Raw genomic sequence first — 26875 nt, forward strand, 5'->3', positions numbered from 1 at the left:
CTCCTTGCCCTCTCAATCTCCTCTTCCCATCACCCTCTCCGTATATCCCACCTTCTTCCTCGACAACTCTTCCTCCCTCTCCCTCCTCTGCTCCTCCCCTCTCCTCATTCCTTACCCCTTCCTCAACCACTCTCTCTCCCCCTACTTTCCTCTCTCTCCTTCCCCTCTCCACTCATTAACCTCTTCCTCTAACCCTCTCCCTACATCCCTCCCACTTCCTCAAAAACTCTCCCTCCCAATCCTTCTGTCTCCCTCTACTTCCCTTTCCCTCCCTTCTTATCCTTCCCTTCACCCACTATCCCTCCCCCTTTCTCGACAACACTCCCTCCCTCTCCTTACCCTCTTCCTCTTTCCCCTCACCCTCTCTTTCTCCTGACCCTCTATCCCTCCCTGTTCCTTGACAACTCTCCCACCCTCTCCTTCCCCACTCACTCTCCACTTCCCCTCACCATCTCCCTCAATCCCTCCCCATTCCTCAACAACTCTCCCACACTCCCCTTTCCTCTCACATACCTTCTATTCTTCCTCCCCTCTCCCTCTCTCCCTCTATCCCACACCATTCCATGATATCACTCCTTCCCTCTCCTTCCCCTTCCCCTCACAATCTTCCTATAACCCTCCGTCTTCCTCGTCAACTATCCCTCCCTATCCCTCACCTTCCCCATTCACTCTCCTCTTCCACTCACCCTCTCTCTCCCCCTCTCCCTTCCACAACACTCCCTCCCTCTCCCTCTCTTTTCCCTCTTCCTCTCTTTATCCCATCACTCCATATGACCCACCCCCTTCCTCGACAACTCGCCCTCCCTCTCCCTCCTCTGCTCCTACCTCTCTCTTTCCCCCCCACTTCCTCAACCACTCGCCCTCCCTTTCCTTCCCTCTCTCTCTCCAACCCCTCTCCGCTCATTCTCCTCTAACCCCTCACCCTCTCCCGATATCCCTCCCACGTCCTCGACAACTCTCCCTCCCTCTGCTTCCCCTCTCCTTCGCCTCTTCCCCTTACCCCCATCCTATATCCGTCCCCTTCCACAACAACTCTCCCTGCCTCTCCTTTCCTCTCTCTCTCCATCACTTCTTCCTTGACCTCTTCTTCTCCTCACCCTCTCCCTCTATGCCTCCCCCTTCCTCAACAATGCTCCTCTCCTTTCCCTCACCCTCTCCCTATATCCCGCCCCTTCCAAAACATCTCTCCATCCCTCTCCCTCTCCTTCTCCTCTCCTCCTCACCCTCTCCCTCTTTCCCTCCCCATTCCTCAATAACTCTCCCTACCTCATTTCCTCTCCCTCTCCCACCCCTCTCCCTCTCCCAATCACCCCCTCCCACTTCCTCAACAAGTCTCCCTACCTCCTATCCTCTCCCTCTCCTTCCCCTCTCCTTATCCTTCCCCTCACCCTCTATTCCCTCCCCTTTCATGACAGCTCTCCCTCCACCACACCCTATCCCTCCTCACACACTCCCTATAGCCCTCTTCCTTCCTCAACAACTCTCCCTCCCCCTCCCAATATCCCTCCCCTTCATCGACAACTCTCCCTCCATCTTCATTCCTCTCCTTCCCCTCTCCCACTCCTCCTCCACCACCCCTCACACTGTCCCTCCCTTTTTCTCAAAAACTCTCCCTCTTTTATCTCACTCTCCTTCCCCTCTGCCTTCCTCTTCAACTCTCCCTCACCTTCCCCAATCAGTCTCCTCTTCCACTCACGCTCTCTCTTCCTCCCCATTTGATAACTCCTCTCCCTCCCTCTCCCTCTCCTTTCCCTCTCACTCTCCTCTTCCCATCACTCCGTATATCTCACCCCCTTCCTCGACAACTCTCCCTCCCTCTCCCTCCTCTGCTTCTCCCCTCTCTCTTTCCCTCCCCTTCCTCAACCACTCTCCCTCCCTCTCCTTTCCTCTCTCACTCCTTACCCTCTCTGCTCATTCTTCTCTTCCCCTAACACTCTCCCTATATCCGTCCCACTCCTTCCCTCTCCCTCTCCCTCCCCTCTCCTTATCCTTCCCCTCACACTCTATCCATGCCCCTTTCTTGACAGCTCTCCCTCCCTCTCCTTCCCCACCCCCTCTCCCTGACCTTCTCCTTTTCCCCTCAATCACTCCCTCTATTCCTCCCCCTTCCTCAACAATTTTCCCTCCCTCCCTCTCCTTTCCTCTCCCTTTACTCCCTCTCTGCCTTACCCTCTCGCTATATCCTGCCCTCTTCCTCGACATCTCTCCCTCCCACTCCTCCACTTGTCCTCTGCTCCTCACCCGCTCCCTCTTTTCCTCCCCATTCATCAATAACCTACCTTTCCTCTCCCTCTCCATCCCCTTCCTCTCCCATTCACTCTCTCCCTCTATACCTCCCCTTCCTCAACAACTCTCCCTCCCTCTCATTCTCCTCTACCCATCACCCTCTCCCCATATCCCACCTCCTTCCTCGACAACTCTCCCTCCCACTCCCTCAACTTCTCCTCTGCTCCTCACCCTCTCCCTCTTTCCCTCTGCATTCCTCAACAACTCTCCCTACCTTTCCTCTCCCTCCCACTCCCTTTCCCTCCTCTGCCCTTAACCCTTCCTCACTCCCCTTCCTTTACAACTCTCCCTTCCTATCCTTTCCCCTCCCTCTCCTTACACACTCCCTCTCCTTCTCCTCACTCTCCCAACATCCCTCCCTCTTCCTCGACATTTCTCCCTCCCTCTCCTTCCCCTCACAATCTCGCTATAACCCTCCACCTACCTCGACAACTATCCCTCATCCTCCTTCCCCTCTCCCTCTTCCACTCACCCTCTCCCTTTATCACTTCCCATTCCTCAACAACTCTCCCTCCCTCGCCTATCATCACCCTCTCCTTTCCTTCTCCCACTCCTCCACCTCTTCCATTCACACTCTGTCCCTCTCTCGACAACTCTCCCTGCCTATCCACTTCCTCTCCTTCTCCTCTCCCTCACATCTTCCCCTCACCCTATATCCGTCCCCCTTCCACAACAACTCTCCCTTCCACTCCTTTCTTCTCACTCTTTCTCCTCTTCCCTAATTTTCCTCTTCCCCTAACCCTCTCCCTACATCCCTCCCACTTCAACAACTTTCTCTGCCTCTCCTTCCATCTCCCTCTCCTTCCATCTCCTTCCCCTCCATATCCTTCCCCTCACCCTCTATCCCTCCTCCTTCCTAGACAACTCTCCCTCCCTCTCCATCCCCACTCCCTCTCCTTCCCCTCACACTCTCCTTCTCCAGACCCTCTATCCCTCCCCCTTCCTTGACAACTCTCCCTTCCTCTCCTTTCCTCTCCCTCTCCTTCCCCTCTCCCTGACCTCCTACTTTTCCCCTCACTCACTCCCTCTTATCCCTCCCCCCTTCCGCAACAACTTTCCTACCATCCCCTTTCCTCTCCCTCTTGTCTTCCTCTCCTTCCCCTCTCCCTCTAACCCTCTATTCCTCACCCTTCCACGACATCACTCCTTCCCTCTCCTTCACCTTCCCCTCACAATCTTCCTATAAATCTCCGCCTTCCTCGACAACTATCCCTCCTTTTCCTCTCCTCTTCCCCTCACACTCTGACTATACCCCTCCCATTTCCTCAACAATTCTCCCACCTTCTCCTTTCCTCTCCCTCTCCTCTTCGCCTCACTCTCTCGCTATAGCCCACTCTATTCCTCGACATCTCTCCCTCCCACTCCTCCACTTCTCCTTTGCTCCTCACCCTCTCCCTCTTTTCCTCCCCATTCATCAACAACCTACCTTTCCTCTCCCTCTCCATCCCCTTCCTCTCCCATTCACTCTCTCCCTCTATACCTCCCCCTTCCTCAACAACTCTCCCTCCCTCTCCTTCTCCACTTCCCCTCACCATCTCCCTCTATCCCTCCCCCTTCCTCAACAACTCTCCCTAACTCCCCTTTCCTCTCCCTTTCCTTCTCTTCATCCCCTCCCCCACTCTCCCTCTATCCCTCACCATTCCACGACATCACTCCTTCAGTCTCCTTCCCCTTCCTCTCACAATCTTCTTATAACCCTCTGCCTTCCTCGACAACTATCCCTCCCTCTCCATCGCGTTCCCCACTCACTCTCCTCTTCCCATCACTCTCGGCATATACCACACCCTTTCTCGACAACTCTCCCTCCCTCTCCCTCCTCTGCTCATCCCACTCTCCCTCTTTTCCTGCCCCTTCCTCAACAACTCTCCCTCCCTCTCCTTTCCTCTCTCTCTTTCCCATCTCCCCTAATTCTCCTCTTCCCCAACGCTCTCCCTATATCCCTCCCACTTCTTCGACAACTTTCCCTCCCACTCCTTCTGTCTCCCTCTCCTTCCATCTCCCTATCCTTCCCCTCACCCTCTATCCCTCCTCCTTCCTAGACAACTCTCCCTCCCTCTCCATCCCCTCTCCTTCTCCTTCCCCTCACCCACTCCTTCTCCTGACCTTTTACCCCTCCCCCTTCCTTGACAAATCTCCCTCTTACACCTTCCCCACTCCCTCAATATCTCCTCTTCCCCTCACCCTCTCCCTCTATCCCTCCCCTTCCTCAACAATTCAGCCTCCCTCTATTTCCTCTCCCTCTCCTTCTCTTCCTCTCCTTCCCCTCTCCCTCTCATCCTCTATTCCTCACCCTTCCACGACATCCCTCTCCTTCACCTTCCCTTCACAATCTTCCTATAGCCCTCAGCCTTCCTCGAGAACTATCCTCTCCTCTCCTCTTCCCCTCACACTCTCACTATATCCCTCCCATTTCATAGACAATTCTCCCTCATTCTCCTTTCCTCTCCCTCTCCCCCATCCTCTCCCTATATCCCACCCCTTTCCTCAACAACTCTCCCTCCCTCTCCCACTCTTTCTCCTCTTCCACTGACCCTCTCCCTCTATCCCTCCGAATTCGAAGACAACACTTCCTCCCTCTTCCTCTACTTCTCCTCTTCCCTTCTCCCAATATCCCTCCATCTTCCTCAACAACTCTACCTACCTCTCCTTCCGTCTCCCTCTCCCATCTCCCTATCCTTCCCCTCACCCTCTATTCCTCCCCCTTTCTCGACAACTTTCCATCTCTTTACCTCTCCTCCCAATCTCGCTATAACCCTCCGCCTTCCTCGACAACTATCCCTCATCCTCCATCCCCTCTCCCTCTCACCCTCTCCCTTTATTACTCCCCCTTCCTCAACAACTCTCACTCCCTCGCCTTTCATCTCACTCTCCTTTCCCTCTCCCACTCATCCTCCTCTTCCCCTCACACTCTGTCCCTCCCCTTCCACTACAACTCTCCCTCCCTCTCTTCCTCTCTCTCCACCCCTTTTCCCTCTACTTCTTTTCTCCTCACCCTCTCCCTCTATCCCTCCCCTTTCTCCACAACTCTCCCTTCCGCTCCTTTCCTTTCCCTCTCCTTCCCCTCTCCCTCTCCTTCTTCTCTTCCCCTACTCTCTTCCTATATCCTGGCCCCTTCCTCGACATCTCTCCCTCCCTCTCCCTCTCCTCTGCTCCTCACCATCTCCCTCTTTCCCTCCCCATTTCTCCACAACCCTCCCTACCACCTCTGCTCTCCCTCTGCAAATCACCCTCTTCCTCTATCCGTCCCGTTACTCAACACCTCGCCCTCCCTCTCCTTTCCTTTCCACTTCCTTCCCATCTCCCTCTTATACTCCTCTTCTCCTCACCCTCTCCCTCTATACCTCACCCTTCCACGACAACTCTCCCTCCCTCTCATTTCCTTTCCCTCTCCTTCCCCTCTACCTCTCATTCTCCTCTTCCCATCACCCTATCCCTATATCCCTCTCCCTTCCTCTACAACTCTCCCTCCCTCTCCCTCTCTATCCCCTCACCCTCTCCTTCTCCACTTCCCCTCAACATCTCCCTCTATCCCACCTCCTTCCTCAACAACTCTCCCTCACTCCCCTTTCCTCTCCCTTTCCTTCTCCTCTTCCTCCCCTTTCCCTCTCTCCCACTATCCCCGAACATTCCATTACATCACTCCTTCTGTCTCCTTCCCCTTCCCCCCATAACCCTCGCCTTCAGCGACAACTATCCCCCCTCTCCCTCTCCCTCCCCTCTCACTCTCCTCTTCCACTCACCCTCTCCCTTCCTCCCCCTTCCTTAACAACTCTCCATCCCTCTCCCTCCTCTGCTCGTCCCTCTCTCCCTCTTTAACTCCAGTTCCTCAACAACTCTCCCTCCCTCTTCTTTCCACTCTCTCTCCTTCCCCTCTCCGCTCATTCTCCTCTTCCCCTAACCCTCTCCCTATATCCCTCCCACTTCCTCAACAACTCTCCCTCCCACTCCTTCCATCTCCCTCTCCTTCCCTCTCCATCTCCTCTTCCCCTCATCCGCTCATACCCCTCCCCCTTCCTCGACAACTCTCCCATCCTCTCCCTCTCCTCTTCCCCTCTCCCAATATCCCTCCCAATTCCTCAAAAACTCCCTCTCTTTCCATCTCCCTCTCCTTCCCTCTCCCTCCCCTCTCCCTATCCTTCCCCTCACCTTCTATCCCTCCCCCTCCTGGACAACCTTCTCTCCTTCCCCTATCCTTCTCCTTCCCCTCACCCTGTCCTTCTCCTCACCATCTATCCCTCCCCTTCCTTGAATACTCTCCCTCCCACTCCTTCCCCACTCCCTCTCTTTCTCTTCTTCCCCTCACCATCTCCCTATTTCCTTCCCTCTTCCTCGACAACTCTCCCCCTCCCCTTTCCTCTCCCTCTCCTTCTCCTCTTCCCCTCTCCATATATTCCTCCCTCTCCATATATTCCTCCCCTTCCTCGACATCTGTCCCTCCTTCTCCCTCTCCTTCCCCTCACCCTCTATTCCTCCCCTTCCTTGACAATGCTCCCTCCATCTCCTTACCCTTTCCCACTATCCCTCCCCCTTCCTCGACAACTCTCCCTTCCTATCCTTCGCTCTCTCTCTCCTCTTCACCTCCCCCTTCCCTGAATGAGGTGCTGGATTTTGGTGGGGTCAAATACAAGAGGAAATTATACAATACACCTTTTCTAGCATTGATGGAGAGAAGGATTTGGAGCTGAACGTTCATTGCTCCCTGAAAGACACAACGTGGTGGAGAGGATGGTAAAGAAGCATCCAGCCTGCTGGACGTCGAGATTTGGGGCACTGATTGTAAAAGTTGGTGAGTCAAGTCAATTTCGGGTCGGCTGCATTTGGAACATTATGTAGTGTTCCTGTCCCTGAAGGATGGCGAAGCATTGTTGAGGATTCAGAAGACGTTACCAGGAAGTTGCTGAGATTGAAGAGGTTTGGATTGAATTGTTTTTGCTGAGGGAAGAATATAAGATTGCAAGCAATATCTTTGGATGACTGTCGACATGCATGCTCGAGTGGTGGCTTCAGATAATGGTTTTATGGATGAAAAGATGGGAAATACTGTATTCCTTGAGGATTCAGTGTTGGACTCATTTGATTTTTTAAATCTAGATTTGGAAGTAGACGCAACAATATCGAAATTTGCATCAAAGAGTGCGGGTTTTTCCAAAATGGATGAGAGCCTGTTCGTGCTGCTTGAGGGATCAGTAAGTCCTGAGTCACAAAGGGGAAAAGAGTAAATTATGATCAAAAGAAAAGATGTTTCTACTCTGAGGTTCAAAATTTGAATTCACTGCCTGTGAACCAACCTTCAGGAATAAATTTGATAAATATATAATGAGGGAAATATTGACATGAACAGAATGTAGAATTAATGGCTATCCATGTACAGAGCTGGTATGTCCACCCTATTGGTGCCTCTCTTAATCTTGTCGACCTCTACCACGTCTCCTCTAATCCTTCTACACTCCAGCTCTGCGAACATTGCCTCATAAGAATTGTTTCCCAATCCAGGCAGCATCCTGGTAAATCTCCTCCGTCCCCTCTCCATAGCTTCCATATCCTTCCTATAATGAGGTGACCAGAACTGAACATAATATTCAAAGTGAGTCATACCAAAGATTTGTAGAGTTGCAACATGGCCTCTCTACTCCTGAATTCAAACCCCCTATGAAGGAATCTCAGCATACCATAAGCCTTCTTAACTCTCCTATCAAACTGTGTGGCAACCTTGAGAGATGTGTAGATTTGGAACCCAAGGTTCCTCTGTTCATCCACACTCTTAAATAACCGACCATTGAGTCTGGACTCAGCCTTCTGGTTTGTTCTTCCAAAATGCATCAACTCTCACTTATCCGGATTGAAATCCATCTACCACTTTTCTGCCTAACTCTGCATCCCACCTTCATCATTTTGCAACCTTCAACAGCCTTCATCTCCATCCACAACTCCTCCAATCCAACCTCTGTGTCATCCGCAAACTTACTGACCTATCCATCCGCCTCTTCATCCAGGTCACTTATGAAAATCACAAAGAGCAGGGATCCCAGAACAGATCCCTGCAGCACTCCACTAGTCACCAACCTCCAGGCAGAATACTTTCTTTCCACTACGACTCTCTGCTTTCTTCTGACATGACAGCTTTTATTTCATGCAGGTAATTTTTCACTCATCCCACGACTCATGATTTTCTGAAGGAGTCACTTGTGGTCGACATTGTCAGATGCCTTGCTAAAATCCACGTAGACCACATCTATCACCCTACCCTCATTAATTTCTTTTGTAAACTCCTCCAAACACTTAGTTAGATTTGTGAGGCCCATGTTTGCCTTCACAAAGACATGCTGACTATCCTTGAGTAGTGTGTATTTCTCCAGATATTCATAGATCCCATCCTTAAGAATCTCTTCCATTAGTTTACTCACCAATAATGTCAGACTAACCCTAATTCTCAGGATTCTCCCTATTACATTTTTTAAACAAGGGGAATACATTTACCATTCTCCAATCCACCCGAGTTGCGCTGCCGTCAATCTCTCTCCTTGCCCACGTGAGTCGTGCTGCTGTCTCACCCCCCACACATCTGAGTCACACTGCTGCCTCTCCAACCCACCCACCATACTCAATGACCTCGACCTGGTCAGTGAGAGTGAGGCCATCATAGATAGGAGCTATAGCTAGGTGGTCTCAACAGGGCCACAGGAGGAGGATCAGTGGGTTACAGTTAGGTGGGGGAAAAGGGAAGAGACAGATACAGGAGGGGGCCCCTGTGACTGAAGCACTCAACAATTGGTACTCCTCCTTGAGGAGCATTTAGGCTGGGGAAGGAATCAGTGCTGTGTCTCTGGCACAAGGTCAGGATCTGTTGCCCAAAAGAGTAGGGAAAGGAAGAGGAGGGTAATAGTTATAGGGAATTCGGTGGTTAGGAGGACAGATCGGGGATTCTGTGGATACGATTAAGGAAAGAGATTGGTAGTTTGCCTCCCTGCTGCCAGGGTCTGGGATGTAACTTTTCGTGTCATTTCAGAACAAGTTGGATAGCTGCATGGATGTGAAGGTTTTGGAGGGTTACAGACAGGGAGCCGGTAAGTGGGGCGAGAGGAGCTCACTTAAATCGGTGTGGACTAGAGGGGCCGAGATGTCCTGTATCCGGACTGTAATTCTCCAAGCCAAGATTTATCTTGCAATCAACATTATCTGGTCATTCTTGCATTGCTTTTAGGGACCAGTTATGTGTGTAAAATAGCAATGTTTCTCAACTACATCAACGACTCTGCTTCATCAATCCAGAAATAAAATATTTCCGAAATCGCAGTTGTGAGAAGTGACAGGTAAAAGTAAACCTTCGAGATCTTCCTCTTGGACATTTGACCGTTCCAACTTCATCTTCTTTTCTGATGCTTCCTGACGCAAATGCTGGAATCTCTGTTCAATGATAGCTAAAAGGAACACAAGGTTCTGTTACACATACATTTAAAAGTGTCTTCAAAGATTTACCACAAGGTTCCAGTATTTTCAGCTCAACAAACACAGGAGAACTGTGGGTTTAGTAATATTTAAAGCAATGCAGAACAGAAGATGACAAGGGAAAAGTAGGGGCAAAAAGGTGAGCAAGGAATGAAACAAGTTTGGAGGGAGTCAGCATGAAATAGCAGACGAGTGATATGAAGAACAGTGAAAAGGAAGGGACATTTGCAAAAGGAAATGGAGAGAGAAAGAGAGGGACAGTTGTGCAACTCTTTGTTGAAAACATGTTGACTTCAAGGCCTTTTCCTCATCGAGAGGAGCAGGTGAAGTGGGGGGACCTGGGGCCGGGGAGGAGCAGGAACAACAAAGAATACTCTGGTGAATAGAGAAGACACTGAGAGCAACTGTGCTCACCAGAACGGCATCCAGCCCTTCGGGTGCTCAGATGCATGGATCTTCAGTGCCGTCGCAGCCCAGCACGAGAAATCCCCTCACATTGGGGGTCTTTGAGCCATCACAGCCCTAAACACTTCCTTGGCTGCATGTTTGCCAGATGTTCACACTTGGCAAATTCCCACTGCTTAACCCTCTACCATTTCCACATACCCTCTATTTCTATTAATAACTGATCAACAAGACAAACGCACTCTTCAGAAAAAATAGAATTTCTGAGATTTAGGAAAGAAAACAAAAATGTAGAAAAATAAAGGAGCTGATAAAGCATCTGGAAAAAAGAAAAGCAACATTAACATTTCGGTGCAACTTGTGACTTCACTGTACTGCTGGAATATTTTAACATTTGTTTCCCATTTCCAGTCTTCTTTCTATGATTGGAAGTTGTCTGGTTTCCAATCAATCAATCTCCTCTTCAATTGATGAGCCACGAACAAGTCTGGCATGACTGGAGCCTGGCTGCTTAATTAAATTAATGGCAGAGCATCACTTTCAACGAATTCACTGGAAGAATTCCCATTTGCTGCCATTTTAATTTCCAATTCTCCAAATATGGTTCTTAATTCAGTACCACTAATGCAACAATTTTATAAGGCCCAACACTTCTAAGATGCATCACTCGAGCAGAAATTTCATTCAATAAACACACATTTTGCAATACTATTGCGATTCTGGCATACGAGTCTGAATCACTGACCACAATTCAGTAGAGAAAGTTCTATAGAACTTGCTTAAAAACTGCATTTTATTCAAACATTTATTTAAGTGTGCACAATTCTTTAGTAAATGGTCATTCCATTTATTTTAGAGTTTTCAGAGCTGTTTATGAAATGATAGCATATTTATGACGTGCTAGGTAAAGATGATTCAACATCTGAAATCCAATCAATTGCAAGAAATAGTTTAGAATGGTTCAAAGAGGTAGGTGGGTCCCCACTGGTAATTTACAGATATTGAAAATGTCTAATTTACCAGCTGGAAGCATCACTTGTATTTGTTGGAATTACAGAACCACTTTTTGATCTAAGCAGCAAATGTTGAAATGGTACCTGTGGTCTTTCGAAGCTGGAGTACATTTGGAACAACGTCATTGCTCAAGGACAGCAGGCACTTTGCTGCCTCCTGTAACTTTTCGACAGCATCTTCATGTTCAGAAATTTCTCCCTGAAGGACCTGTGATTTCAAAATGACACAATGACTCATTCACAATAAAATTAATATTTCTTTCTGTATATCTGAGATTCACCGATGCCTTGGTTAATTTCGATATTGTCTTGGTGTCAAGGAGATAAACAGCCTGTGAAGACGATTCTATAAATGATCATAAATACCAACAACTCTCTGGCCTGCTTTGGGGTGAGGAGGCGAACATTTTCAAGGACCCAGTAACCACAGGATATTGGGATTTTCTCAAACAACCAGATCAAACTTTCTATTGACCATTACTTATTAATGCTTCGAGGTATTTAATATGCCTGATGTTTGAGCTATTTCTGATGCTGTTGAGCTCATCATCTTTATCTTGTCTACATCTCTTGACCAGCCCTGAAGTCCCCTTGCAAACAATCAAGGTCACAAGAAAATGTGTAAAAATGTTCTGATGCAGTAATTGAAGCTTAGATTTGCATCAGTATTGGTAAAATAATGCTGAAGAACTCATTTGGCTTTTCACTACTAATGGACATAGATTTGGCTGCAAAGGGTTATTCTGTATTATCATTTTTCTGCCCATCTACTTTTACTCCGGATGACCCCTCTCCCCAATCCATCATCCTTCAAAGGTAAATATGTGTTCTCCCTCAGCAATCCAACCCGTTTGCAACTCCTATCCCCACGAGCACTTAATGGCCCACAGCTTTTCTCCATGACCATCAATCCCAGGCCATTTACTGCAATAAATGGTCCGACTTTTCTCTGACTGCATGAGGAGAAATGCCCTCCACCTCAATAAAGCAAAATGGGAACTAGTGGTTTGTCTTTCTGATGCAAATTCCAATACCTCAAACATCAACTCCAGTGAACATGATGCCATTAGTTTCGTCAATGATGGAAAAGGATAGGTCTGGGACTCGGCTTGAGATTCTAAATTGGAGAAAGGCCAATTTTGAGGAAATGAGAAAGGATTGAGAAGGTGTTGACCTGGAAAATTATGTGCGGTGTCAGTGGAAGACCTACAAAGGTGAAATTTGGAGAGTACAGACTTTGCATATTCCTGTCAAGATTAGCAGGCTCAGGAATCTGGTTTGGAAGAAGAGAGGTGTGCAGCACGTATAGACATCACAGAGCAAATGAGGTGCTTGAAGAGTATAGAAAATGCAAAAAAAAAACCTCAAGAAAGAAACCAGTAAGGCTATCTGGATGATAATGCGGTAAATTGGATCAGCAAGTTTGCAGGTGACACTAGGATAGGAGGTGTTGTGGACAGCAAAGAAGGTTTTCAAAGCTTGCACAGGGATCTGAACCAGCTGGAAACATGGGCTGAAAAATGGAAGATAGAATTTAATGCAGATGAGTGTGAGGTGTGGCATTTTGGAAGGACATGCCAAGAAAGGACATACATGGTAACCAGTAGGGCACTGAGGAGAACGACAGAACAGAGGGATCTGGGAATACAGATACCTCATTCTCTGAAAGTGGTATCACATGTGGATAGGGTTGCAAAGAGAACTTTTGGCACATTGACCTTGATCAATCAAAGTATAAAGTAGAATTGACATTGGTGAGACCCAATTTGGATTATTGTGTGCAGTTTTGATCACCTAACTGCAGGAAGGATGGCAATGGTGCAGAGATTGACTTGGATGGGGCCTGGACTTCAGGAGCAGAGTTGTAGGAAAAGGTTAAACAGGTTATGATTTTATTCCCTGAAGTCTAGAATGAGGGAAGATTTGAGCGAGATATTTAAAGCGATGTGGGGGACAGAGTAAATATAGGTAGGCTTGTTCCACTGAGAGCAGGTGAAGTACAAACCAGAGGACATGGGATAAGGGTGAAGGGGATAAATGTAGGGGTAAGGTGAGGGAGAACGTCTTCACACAGAGTGAAGAGGTGGGAGAATGGAACAAGCTGTCAGCTGAAGTGGTGATTGTGGGCTCAATTTTCAATTTGAAAAGAATTTGGACGTACATGGATGGGAGAGGTATGGAGGGCTATGGTCTGGGTGTCGGAGGGGCTCGGTAGAAAAAGTGTTCGGAACAGACTAGAAGGACCAAAGGGGCCTGTGTCTGTTCTGTAATATTGTAAGGTTCTATGGTTCGAATACTTCTTTGGAATAAATCAATCTCTGCAACCTTGCAAACAAATCTTCCCTCAAAATGTGCTCCAAATCACCACTTTCCTCCCACCTCCCTTCACCTGTTCCTGAAACCCCCATCTATGGAGTTATCGTCTCTGTCCTTGATGATCCCATTAATGATTTGTAGACTTTCTTTGCTCTGCTGTTATAATCTTTGAGGTCGTCCAAAATTTTGCCACCATATCCTTAGTCACCAGGCCCCCATTAAACATGGCTACAGGCAACATAAGGTCTGAGGAAACCCATACTGAAAATAGACACACAATAAGAGCAGAACTGTTTGGCTTCTTTGTTACAGTTTCCAATCTCGCCCTCACCATCTGGAAGCAAATTGGCTGTTGGATCTTCATCAGGCTCCCATTAAAACCTGATCAAGGTGGAATGGATGGAGCCCAACTTCCTATTTCAGGTGCCAAACTTACAAACCTCCCATGTGGCCTTAACCACTGTTATTGGATGTGCACATTAACATTATTTCAAAGCATTCATCTTTCTACACGTAAATTAGAATAAGCAACATTATACAGTGATTTATGAAATAACAACTTTAATTTACCATGATATTTTCAAGTTCTTGCTGCAAGATTTCTGGATTAGAGATGGCCTCCACCTGAACCATTCTTCTCTCTGTTTCTTCACATTCGAGCCACAAACGCAGCTCAACTGCCTTCTCTTGCCATTGTTTAAATAATTTTGTGCCAAGACGGGATCCAAGTCCAATGCACTAGAGAGTGAAAGAAATGAATGAGTATGTGGATTTTTAAAATGTACGATTTTGTGAGGCTATCAAATATCGAGTGTCCAATTGATCCAAAATGAGTCAAGCGATACATTACTTGTCCATTACTTATGCCAACTATCATTTTTTTGTTTCCTGCAACAAGTTTTTTGAGGGTCACAGACAAAAAGGCAATGTTCACTCCTCACCAAAGGTGGAATGCCTGTTACCCTGCCATACTGTTCCATGTTCTTGTTATGTCAATAAATCAAAATTACTATTTTGAGTTTGCTTTAAAATAAACTGATGGTCAGGAATATATCAGAAGCATTGAAAACCTTCACAACTTTAGAGTGTCAGTGAAGATTTGACAGAATTTCTTTGGGCTGGGCTTGTTCCAGCCGAACTCTCTGCATTTCTGTTATGCCATTCAAGCTTCACCCTTGGGTTTAGGACATACTGAGCCAGCGAGGTGACCTTTGTGGATTGGACACATTGCACCTTGTTCAGTGACAAATGCACGTGGGAGGGCAGTCTGGAAAATCTTCACCAGTTACGATCTCTTCGACATTTGATTTTATTAAAAGGAAATAAGATCACAACTTATTTTCTGCAATGGTCTCTGTCCAACTCGAGTCAGTTCTGCCACCAAGAGAGCTCCACAATACTGGAAAGATTTGATCATTGTTCCTGTTCTTCATGGGTATTATTAATCACAGCCGCAAACATTTTCCAGAGCCACTCTTATAAGACTAAAACTTACACAAGTTGCTCAGTCTATCAAAATGCTCTCAAGTTACTGATCTTCAGTAAAATTGGAGTTTAAATGCTATTAGCCTAAAAAAAATGGAGATATGTCATACTTCTGATCGAAGTGTGTTGAAGCGAGCATCGGCGCTTTCAACCGTCTCCTCCACACGTTGGCTTATGTCATCAGGATCAATTTGGATCTTGTAGCTTTCAATTGCATTCCTGATTTCAAAGTGAAAGGCAGCATCGAAGACACTTTTCCAAGATCGTCTGAGGTGTCTTAGATCCCCTTTGTGAAATTGAAGATCTTTGAAGAGGAATTGTTGCTTCTTCAGTTTGAATGTCAAAGACTTGGAGTCAAATTCCCCAGCTTTAATCTTTGTTAGTTCCTTCTCGAAATGAATCATGAATGTTTCAAATTCATCGTGATCTGTTCAAAGGAATATAATGGTCAAATATTTAAAAGTTTTCAAGCATTCAAAATGGTCAAAAAATACCAGATTATATAGACTTTGACACATTGACAGGATCCTGTAATAATTACAAGTTGGGGTTATTCCAAACCACATGTAGATTTCTGTTGTCTTACTTAGAATTCTTTTCAACACTCAGGAAATAGTATTTTATAGTAATCTGGAAAATAAATGAATACTTTCTCTCACCTTTTCGGAACTTCTGCAATTCTATATGCAGATCCTCAATCACATTTAATTGAGAATCTGCACTTGATAAAGCGGATTCGTACTCCTCCATCAAGACATTCAAGTTCTCCTGCAGTACAACTTCCTCGTCTTGCAAAGGGTCCTGGACATTTTGTTCCAGGAAAGTCTGAGCTGCCTCTGTGGCCAAAACCAACTCTTGCTCTTTCTGGGTCAACTTTTGGCGATGTTCCTAGAAAAGAAACAATCCTAGGTTCATTTTTATTGCTCCAAGTTGAGTTGGGGGAGGTAAGGATTCTATTTATTGAATTTGCAATTGAAATAAAATATTCAGGTTTCCCAATTTATTAAAAATCAGTGCACCAAAACACCCTTAAATACACACAGGAAACGTATTTCAAGTCTAGAAACCTAAATGGTTTTATCCTTTCGGAGGTTTAATCAACTACCTTGATCTACAATTATTTGCTTGTGTCAAAGGATGAATGCTGCTGAGATGGAATAGAATATATTCCATATTTAATTTGACTGACAAGAAAATAAATCCTCTCCTACAGTATTTGTACACAGTCCCTTCCCCGTCAAACAGACTTGCTTTTATTTAAACTTAAGCACATTAAACTTTTGTCATCTGAATGAAATCATCCTTATCTTTCCATTCAGGGATTTAATATTCTTTCATGATGTAAAAGAGAACACGTGAAATCTAGAAGTGACTGTGATCTAGTCAGGAGAATGTGAACTATTTTGTAACTGTCACGGAGCGGTGTTGTCTTCTGCCCTTCCTACAGGTCCTGGGGGTGGCACTCTTCTGATTGTATTTTTTATAGCATCAACCCTTCCTTCTCTTTGCTGTGGGTGGGTCTGCATTGATAGGGATTTCATTTGTGTCCTCGTGGCTTCGAAGACTCTGGCTGTGTCAGAGTCTTTGGCCAGTTTCAAGCTATCCTTCCCTATAAGAGACTTTTGCACTTCAGGATGGGCCTATTAGTGGATCAGCTCATTTTTCATCTATATCCTTCCATCTGCATTTTGCAGCATTAGTTTTTAGTGTAGCAAGGAAGTTAGTAACAGTCTCATCAGTCTCTTACACAAAACCTTGAAATTCATTGCATTCAAGTCTAGGATTAGAGCTGAGTTCACGGAGAGAAACACACTCTGCAAATATCTGCTCTGGATCATTTTTCTCCACCCCGTAAGCTCTCAGCTATTATATAAGTCACGGCCTCGCTCCCCTGTCCAGACATGTATATGACTAACCTTCTCCTCTGCTGTTACATTTATAAAATAGCTTTTGAATGCTAAATTGCACTTCTGCTCAAACATTTTCTACGATTCAACAATGTCTTCAGCCTCCCCGTCCATCACTGGGTGAACTGCTGTTGCACCAGTCATTCATTTTCAGGTATACCTTTTCTCTTCTTCCCCTTCACATTTCAGTGACTTCCAATCAATCTACGAGTTACGACAGTGAGAAGGGTGTATTCCTAGGAAGTTACAAAAGTGTTCACATGATCCTGATGAGATAATACACCCTTCTCACTGTCGTAACTGTCGTGCACCGCTGTGGGGTGCATGTCTATGTGAGTATGAACATTTCCTTGCATGGTGGAAAGCATCAATAAGTAAAATCTCTTCTGCTCTTTGAATCTTGCATTTCCAAGTTATTTCAGAAGCCTCCCACACAGAGACATAACAGTGACTTTGTTGTATTTATCTTTACTATTTTGTTCAACATCCTTTGGTCTTTACAAGACTTTATTCAAGTAGCCTTATTCCAAAACAAAACAGACTGTCAAGCACACACAGGGCAATAATTTGCATACATGGTAAAGAATGCTTTACTAAAAGAAGATAACACCAATTGGCAAATGTCTAAAGAACTTTGCTCTTTTTTAACTATGAAAATCTGACTTCAGCACTGCATATTATGGAATGACAAACATGAAAATCTATCCCTATTTTAGTGAAAACATTCCGGGTAATTATCATTTTCACATTAGTGCTTCAAGATGCAGGTGTCCCTGCCAGGGCCCAAACTGATTAGTTCTGCCTCACTGCTGGCAATGTCATCATGGACCACCTTCTTGAATAGCTGTCATGCTACTTGTCAAGGTCCTTCTACAAAGTTGTATGGTTGGGAGTTCTGAATTTAGCCCCTGAGATAGAGAACGAATGGCAATATCTTTCCCAGTTAGAAGGGAGAGGCGTGTGGAGGGGAACAGCAGGTAGTCGTGTTCCTACAGACCTACCGCACGTCCATCTCCATGTCAGATGGCACCTCTTTGGACATATTGTTGGAGTCGAGTACATATCATTCACTCCATTGATAGGGTACAAGACCACCTCAGTGGAGAGAATGAATGTTTCGGATGATGAATGGAAGGCCATTCAAGCCAACTGCTTTGCTCTGCTGTTGAGTTCCTTGGGCCCTTTGGAAATTGTGCTCATCCAGTCAAGTGCGGAGCAATGGTTCGCCACCTACTGCTTGACAGGTAGCCTCTGATCTGCTTTGGTTATCACGGTACTCAAAGTGGCTGGTCCATGTTAGGACCACAGTGAGAAGGAGACCTGGAGTCATGTGACAAAACCCAATTGAAGTACCATTATGCAGGTTATTGGTGAACAATGCCACTTTATGACACATTGTGTGGGCCACACTTTCCATTGGGCAGCTGAGTAAATAAAGTATGGCTTTGTCCTGCTTTTGGTAGATGAACCATATACCTGAAGAATTTGCCACTTTGTCAGAAGGATGTCAGTGGATCGACTGTGACAAGAGGTGCAAGAAAATCTAGACTGAACTTCTTCAGTACTTCGAATGTGATGGAGTCTGGTCCTATTTCTCTACTGCACTTGGTGTTCCTGAGGAAATCAAATGGGGTGAAGGGGATTTCTGTGATGGTGTCGGAAGAACCTGATGGAACATGCTAGAAAGTGTCTTAACCCCAACTTTGTTATTCAGAAGCTGAGGCCTTCCTCCACTGAGAATGAGGAGACCCTTGGTCCCTCTTTTCCTGTTTACTGTTCATGACCCAGCCGGAAGGACTACAGAGCTCAAATTTCATCTGCGGTTCATTTTGTCACTGGAATGGTTTTTTTTCTGCTTTGCATGCCCATTGTCCAGTGTTGTAAAATTATCAGTCTGGCACCTCATGTGATGACTTGGCTTGGTTGTAATGGGAGAACTAATGATGGTAAGTAACACTTTCCTGCTGCAAATGTTAAAGGCCCATCGTACCTTATGGCCACTGTGATTCCAGCTGTCAATTTATTCTGAATCTAGCCCATTTGGCACAATGGTGCTACCACACACCAGAATTGAGGGAGCCCTTGGAGTAACATGGGACGGATCTTTCTGCTCCTGCTGTCACCAACAGATGCTTCAACAACAGGTAAATTGTGGTAGAGAGGGGGTGTAGCCTTACTCACTCTCTTTTCCAAACCAATCCCCAGATCGGCACAAGGATCTGGCCTGGTTGAGTGGATGAAAAGTGATGTTGCTACGTCAGAATTCATTCCGTTGGTGTAGGCTTTCTCATCCCCTTTTGGTTCTGAATAGCTTGCATGGCCAATTCAATGGGTTATAAAGAGTTAATCACATGAGTGGGTGCCTGGAGTTATCAAAATAGGAGAGGTGGTTCATCTCTTTACAACATCAATGTGCACATTATATGTGAAAACAGCATTACTGAGGTGAAGAGTTTTGGTTAAGATGCTGCCATGCTGAGATTGTTAGTGCAGGGACTCTGTGACCATCGTCAATCACTGTCCCTTCTCTAGTGAGTTAATCATATTCCCATCATCTCTCATCACGTGCATGACTGGGCCAGAGCAAAGAACAGAAAGTAGGACTGAGTTTGAAAGAGGATTATGTAGACCTTTGCATATGATTTGGAGAAGACCGTTAAAATTCAATTCAACCTTATTTGGAAATTGTGTCAGTCACTATTTAAGGTAAATTAAGTCAGTCACCTTTCATCAAATCTGTACTGATCAGAGGTTCTGATGAAAAGTCCAATCCAAAATATTTCTACAATTGTTCGAACATGCACTTATCCAAAACACCTGGAACTGTTCATACCTTCAGGCCTTGCTGGTGGTCATTCAGTCTTTCGCCCATCTCAGCAAATGACCACATCGCATCGTCCTCTTCTTCCAGCTGGAAACCATCACCTAAAGCATAGAATTCGTCTTCGGTGATGTGAACTCCATAGTGACCCTCGACTGCCAACCATTTCAGAAGATCACCTACTTCCTTCTGATGTTTTTGTAGGTTCTCCTCTGTTGTTGCCTACAAATTGCAAAATCCTGTTAGTTTGAAGACATGTTGTACTTTTCCTGGCAGCAATTCCATATTCCCTCATCTATTTGCAAACACTTGAGATAGAAGAGGATGCGAAACCACTTGAGTGGAAGATGCCTGTTTATAAAGAGTGGCCATTCCACACCATTTCATAGGACTATGTAGATGGGCAACACATGGTCTTGCCCAGTCTTGGATCAATAGGAAAAGGATGGGAAATACTAATGACCAGCCTCATATACACTGACAGGCCCACTGACTCTCTTTAACCGAACACACACGGGCATCGACAGAATTCCGCTTCGTCATTTCTCTGCACATGTCTCCCTAACACTGCCTTCATTTCTCGGGCCCCTTTGTCCAATCCCTCCCCTTTCACTTGACTCTCTCTCCGCTTAGCTCCTTCCTTACCATCGTAATAGGCTGTCTTCCCACTTGCCCAGAATTCTTCTCGTGCGAGACCACTCTCACCACCCTCTTCAGGTTTGCTCCCTCATTGCCAATCACTCTTACAACGACTCCACTCCTCAAGCCGCATGTTCCCAAAATCTGTGAGATTTATTCCCAAAATCTGTGAGACATGACTGTCTCCCAGAAAATGTTGGAAAAATCTTCAGTCACATATATCCATATGACAATTGACAGCAAGGAAACAGGCCATAACGGCCCTTTGTGTCTATGCCGGTTCACTTCAACACCTCCACTAGTTCCCCCACTCCTATTCTCTGCCCATAACCCTCCAACCCCCTCATATCCATATACACATCAAACCTTTTCTTAAATGACAGAAAGGACCCTGCTGCATCTCCTCTGGAAGATTATTCCATTCTGCCACCACTCTCTGAGTGAAGAAGCATCCTCTAACATTTCTCCTAATGTTTCGCCCCCTTACCCTCAACTTATGCCCTCTTGTTCTAACCTCCCCTGCCCTTAGGGAAAGAGTCTACTTAAGTCTAGTCTATCTATTCCCTTCATAATTTTAAATAGCTCTATCAAATCCCCTCTCAATCGTCTACGCTCCAATGACTAAAATCCCCGCCTCCTGAATCATTCTCTGCACTCGAGATGTTGTAAGCCAGGCAACATTTTTGTAAATCTTCCCTGCACCCTCTCCACCTTATCTATTTCCTTCCTATAATTTGGAGACCAGGACTGAACACAATACTCCAAACCTGGCCTCACCAACGCCTTAAACAGTCACAGCATCACTTCCCAGCTCCTATACACTATGCTATGATTTATGAAGGCCAGCATACCATATGCTTTCTGAACTACCCTTTCTACATGGGAATCCACCTTCAAGGAACTCTGTATCATAACTCCAAGATCCCTCTGTTTCTCTGCATTGCTCAATGCTCTTTCCTTAACATCTAGGTTACAGAGAATGATTAAGGAGACTGGGACTTTATTCATTGGAATGTAGACGGTTGAGAGGGGATTTGGTAGATGTATTTACAATTATGAAGGGAATAGATATGTCCTATTTTGGTTATTTGTTTTCCAAAATGCAGCACCTCACACTTGTCTACATTAAATTCTATCTGTCATCTTTCAGCCCAGTTTTCCAAACAAACCAAATCCTTCTGTAATCTAAGAAAACCATCCTCACTATCCACCACTCCCCTTATTTTCGTATTGTCTGCATATTTGCTTACCCAGTTAACCATCCCCTCATCCAAATCAGTAATATAAATGATAAACAACAGGGGACCTAGCACTGATCACTGAGGCACACCGATTGTCACAGACTTCCATGCTGACAGACAGTTGTCCACCATGACTCTCTGGTGCCTATCTTCCAGCCACCTCTGAACCCATCTCTTTATTAATCCATAGTGACTGAACCTTCCTTACTAACCTTATCAAAAGCCTTACTAAAATCCAAATAGATCACATCAACCACCCTACCATCATCCACTTTTCTTGTTACCTCTTCAAGAAACTCAACAAAATTCGTCAAACATGACTTTCCCTTCACAAACCTCTGCCGGGTGTCCTTGATCCATCCATGTCTATCCAGATATTTGTACATACTATCCATAACTTTCATTACCACCGAAGTCAAACTTACTGGCCGATAGTTACTTGGCCTGCACCTTGTGCCATTTTTTAAATCAATTGAACTACATTTGCAACCCTTCAATCCTGCAGCACCACACCCTTCTCCAGTGATCATTTAAAATCACTGTCAGAGCCCCCACTATTTACTCCCTGACCTCCCTGAACATCCTGGGAAAAATCCCACCAGGACCAGGAGCTCCAAAACCCTCTATCCTTTCCATAACTAAGCCATTTGCCTCACTTATCTCACATAGTCCAATGTCCCTTTCCCTCCTGAATACAGATGAGAAAAAAATCATTCAATATCTCCCCCATCTCATACGGTTCCTCACATCGTCCACCGTTCCCATTTTCCAGTGGACCTACTCTTTCCTTAACCCTCCTTTTACTATTCATGTACCTTTAAAAACCCTCACCATTCACTTTCACGTTATTAGCTATGGACACCTTATACCTTATTTTTCCCTTTCTAATTTCCCACTTAAGGTTCATTCTGCAATCTAAGTAAGGATCATACATCTCATCAATCTTTTGTTTCTTATATTGAGCATAGGCCTCCCTCTTATCCCCAACCAACTTCCTAATTTATGCAAGATGGCAAGATGGAAAGAAAATTGTTGCATCCTGCAGCCAATTCGAAATCTAGAAACTGTGACTTGTAGAGACAAAAAAGCTTTCACTGCTGTTCTGGACAGGGTTATTTAAACAAAAGTAGTTTTTAATGATATTTGAACAAGAAAACAGAATTAAACTTTAACTTATTAGTTAACCTACTTACTTAACCTACCTAACCCATTTAATCCCCCCTCTAATACAAAGAGAAGGTGTGTATAACATGTATTTAAGATTAGAAAAATTGTTTGGATCAAAATCCAATCTCTCATGTTGCAGGCAACTCTTGTATTGTGCCCAGAGATTAGCATTAACAAAGTTCACCAGTTTTTGGTGCGGAGAAGACAAATGTTCCAAAAACCACCCAGGAGGGTTCTTGCTGGTTTTCAGAGAGATTCCTTTCCCAGGACATCTGCAACTGATTCCTTCTCAATCAGTCTTGCTGATGAAACCTGCCCCCTTCAGGGTTCTTCAGATGATCCTCTTTCTTTCAGGTCACCTTTCATTCTGTTTTTGCAATAAAACTGCACCTGCTGCTCCCTCACTGGCATCCACTGCTACAGAAAATGGTCTGTCAAAATCAGGAGATTTTAACACAGGGCAATGGCATAGCATCTCCTTTGAATTTTCTAAAGCTGTCTGACAATCTTTAGTCCACACCAATTTCTCCCCTTTCTTCAAAAGATTGGTTAAAGTAAGAGCAACCTGAGCCAAATTTCCATTAACATCCTGCCATTCCTCAAAACCTTCTCACTGCTTTCCTGCCATTGGGAGTTGGAAACCAAAATTGCATTCACCTTAGCTTGAATAGGTGTAACTTTGCCACGACCAACTACATAAACCAAATATGTTACCGTGGCATTTGCAAATGGACTCTTTGCTAAATTAACAGTTAAGTTTGTTTTAGATAATCTTGCAAACAATTTGTCCAATTCTCTTAGATGTTCTTCCCATGTGTCACTTTTTGTGACCAAGTCATCAATATAAGCATCTGTGTGAGTCAACCCTTGGATTACAGGATTAATAATCCTCTGGAATGTGGCAGGGGGCCTTTTTCATGCCAAAAGGTAACACATTTTACTCATATAAACCATTGGAGTTACAAAAGCTGAAATATTCTTTCCTCTCTCAGTTAAAGGCACACACCAATAAATAACCCTTCAACAAATGCAACTTAGTAAGAAATTTAGCTTTGCCAATTTTATGAATACAGTCATTTATTCTCGGAATAGGATTAGTTTCTGTTTTAGTTACTGAATTGACCTTCCTACAATCTGAACAGAACCTAACAGTTCCATCTGGATTTCATACCAGAATACAAGGACAATTCCAAACTGAGTTCAAAGGTCTAATAATGTCATTCATCATCCTATATTCCACCTCCTGATCCATGATTTTATTCTGAATGTTTATTCAATATGGGGGCTGTTTCATGGGATTTGCTTCTCCTACATCTACATCATGGTAAATCACTGATGTCTTTTTTTGGAACATCAGGGAACAAATTTGTGTTATTCAAAAGTAATTCTTTCAACTGCAACTGCTCTTGTAACTTTTCCTCCAAATTTTCCAAAATTGCTGAGTATGACAGGTGCACAGGAACCATGGTTTCTTTAAGGTTACCCTCACAAGATTCTGTTTCCATAATCTTATAATCTTCCACTTCCTCCACTCTGTAAACAGCCAAGACCTCTGAGACAGGTTGTTCTCCACTACCCTTATTCTCGTAAGAAGGTTTCAACATATTTATGTGACAAACCTAAGTTTTATTCCTTCTGCCTGGAGTGTTAACAACATAGTTAACATCATTCAGGTTTGATTCAATTGTGTATGGTGCAGAAAATCTAGTTTTCATAGGATTGTCATGTGTTGGAAATAAAATCAAAACTTTATCTCCTGTCTTAAAATTTCTCACCTGAGTTTTCCTGTCAAATAAATGCTTCCTTTTACCTTGAGCAATTTCTACGTTCTCTTGAGCTAAAGTCCACACTTTTTGTATGCTATCCTTAAATTTAGAAACATAATCTAGAAAATTCAACTGGACATCCTCATTAATATTTCTCAGTGGTATGGCCTCTGGAAATCTCGACACTACACGCATAATTGTTAATGTACTGATTACCAGACTTAGTTTTCGGCAGGGGACCTACACAATCTACAATAACCCTAGTGAAAGGTCCCCCAACTACAGGAACAGATTGTAATGGAGCCACTGGAGGACCCTGGTTAGGTTTCCCCACTACCTGACAAACATGACGTGTCCAGCACCAATTTACAACATCCTTCCTCAAACCAGGCCAGAAAAATTGTTTCAAAATGTTATTCATGTTTATTTTTACAACAAGATAACCACCCAAAGGTGTACTGTGGGCTAGATCTCATATTGCCTTCCGGTAATTTCTAGGAACAACCACCTGATGGATCACTCCCCACTCCTCACTAGCAGGAATATCAAGAGGTCTTCATTTTCTCATCAACACTTCACCACTTAAGTAATATCCACAAGCCATTTCTTTATTCTCCAATTCAGTTAGTGCTTTCTCCCTTAAGCTAACAAGATCTGCATCTATTTTCTATTGCTGAATTAACTCTTTCCTTGACAAAGAGAAATCCTCACTCTCACAATGACCCTGCTCTTTCAAAAATACTTCAGAACTACTGGGCAAATCTCTAGTAACTGGATCATCTTCAGCTGTCATCATTTTCTTAGTCACAGCCCTAGTTACCGCACATGCAGGATACATCTCACCATCCTCTCTAACCACATCCTTACTAGTCCAATTTGTCAATCTTAAAACTGACCCAACTTTATTCTCTGCCAAATCATTCCGCATCAAAAACAAGACACCTTGAATGGGTAACTCCTACTACAACAGGTCCTTTGACTAATTCTGAATTTAGCACAATCTTGTAAAGCAATATTGACTCTACCTCACCTCCAACACCTTTAATCAAAGTGGTCTCTCCTGTGTCTGTCCTTTTATCCACGGTTAAAACGCTTTCTAACAACAATGACTGAGCATCCTCAGTATCTCTAAGAATTTTAACTGGAACCTGTGGTTCTCCCTCCTTTATTGAGACAAAGCCCTCTGACACAAAAGGCTTGAAAACATCCATGACCTCCTTACCAGGTTATGCACCTCTGCTCTCTTTAAATACTACTGTTTGTATATACATACTTCTGGTTAAACCTGTTTTTCTCTTTTGTTTTTCAAGACTAGATAATTCACAGTCCCATGACCAGCTTTCTTACAAAAATGGCATATAAATGCAGAAGTTCTGTCCTTTCCTACCTTTCCTTCATCTTTTCTCTTAACATTTTCTCCAGACTTTATTTCAGGCCTACTATCCTGCTCCATCCTAACCTTATGAACAGGTTTATTAATCTGGTCCACATCAGCTCTCTGAAAATGCCTATTATTCTGCAATGTATTTTGGTGAATCAAAGCAAATTCTCCTGCTAACTCTAGCCACCTGTTGCCACGTCCCCACGTTTCTCTCACCCAGCTGTAATTTAATCACCTCTGGGATACACCTTTTAATTTCCTCTATTAATATTAATTCTCTCAATCTGATAAAATCATTGTTTATTCCTTTTGGTGTCCACCAACGGTCAAAACACACAGATTGTTTTCAGAGCAATCTCCATAGAAGATTGATTTCGTGATTTCACCAAACTCCTAAATTTTTGTCTATAAGCTTCCGGAACCAACAAGCTTTCACTACTGCTTGTTTAACAGTATCATAATCTGCCACTTGCTCTGCAGTCAAGCTCCAGGATGCAATTTGTGCTTTTCCCTTCAATACACCCTGAAGCATGAGTGGCCACTTTTATTTCAACCTCTTGAGCTCTCAGCAACCTTTTCAAAAGGAGGCCCTCGATTTACCTCTCCATTCGCCAACAACCTCTCCCCAGGAGTTACAGCCTCAATCCTCTTACTTCTCTCCATCTCCATTTTGAACTTCTCTAATTGAAACTGTCTGTCATTTTCAATTTCCTCTCACTCATATTTCCTCTGTTTTTTAGCCTCTTCTCTTTGCTTTTTAGCTTCTTCTCTTTGCTTTCCAGCTTGGACTGCTTCATATTGTTGTCTCTGCAATTCAAAATTAGGTTTATCCTGGTCATCTTGCACCCTTGATTTCTCCAATTCTAATTGCAATTCAAAAGATCTATTCTCTGGAAATTTTTTGAGGTCTTCCTGAACAAATTTTCCTTCACTTATATAATATTTCACTATTATAATCCTCTACGTTTGTACTTTTCTCATCCAATGTTTAACTTCAACAAT

The 26875-nt window shown here is 44.6% G+C and overlaps 1 protein-coding gene across 1 annotated transcript in view; it reads right to left on the bottom strand.

Annotated features, from left to right (window-relative positions):
- LOC138754638 (microtubule-actin cross-linking factor 1-like) overlaps window positions 1-26875 on the bottom strand; it is a 46158-nt gene that overhangs the window by 13435 nt on the left and 5848 nt on the right. The window contains exons 2-7 of the mRNA XM_069919186.1: window positions 19692-19901; window positions 15611-15839; window positions 15062-15378; window positions 14037-14204; window positions 11235-11358; window positions 9609-9704 (exon numbers count right to left, since the gene is read on the bottom strand). Of these exons, the coding sequence (XP_069775287.1) occupies window positions 9609-9704; window positions 11235-11358; window positions 14037-14204; window positions 15062-15378; window positions 15611-15839; window positions 19692-19901 (1144 nt within the window). The remainder of the gene's footprint in view (window positions 1-9608; window positions 9705-11234; window positions 11359-14036; window positions 14205-15061; window positions 15379-15610; window positions 15840-19691; window positions 19902-26875) is intronic.

This window comes from Narcine bancroftii, chromosome 2 (assembly GCF_036971445.1).
Source record: "Narcine bancroftii isolate sNarBan1 chromosome 2, sNarBan1.hap1, whole genome shotgun sequence".
NCBI lineage: Eukaryota > Metazoa > Chordata > Chondrichthyes > Torpediniformes > Narcinidae > Narcine > Narcine bancroftii.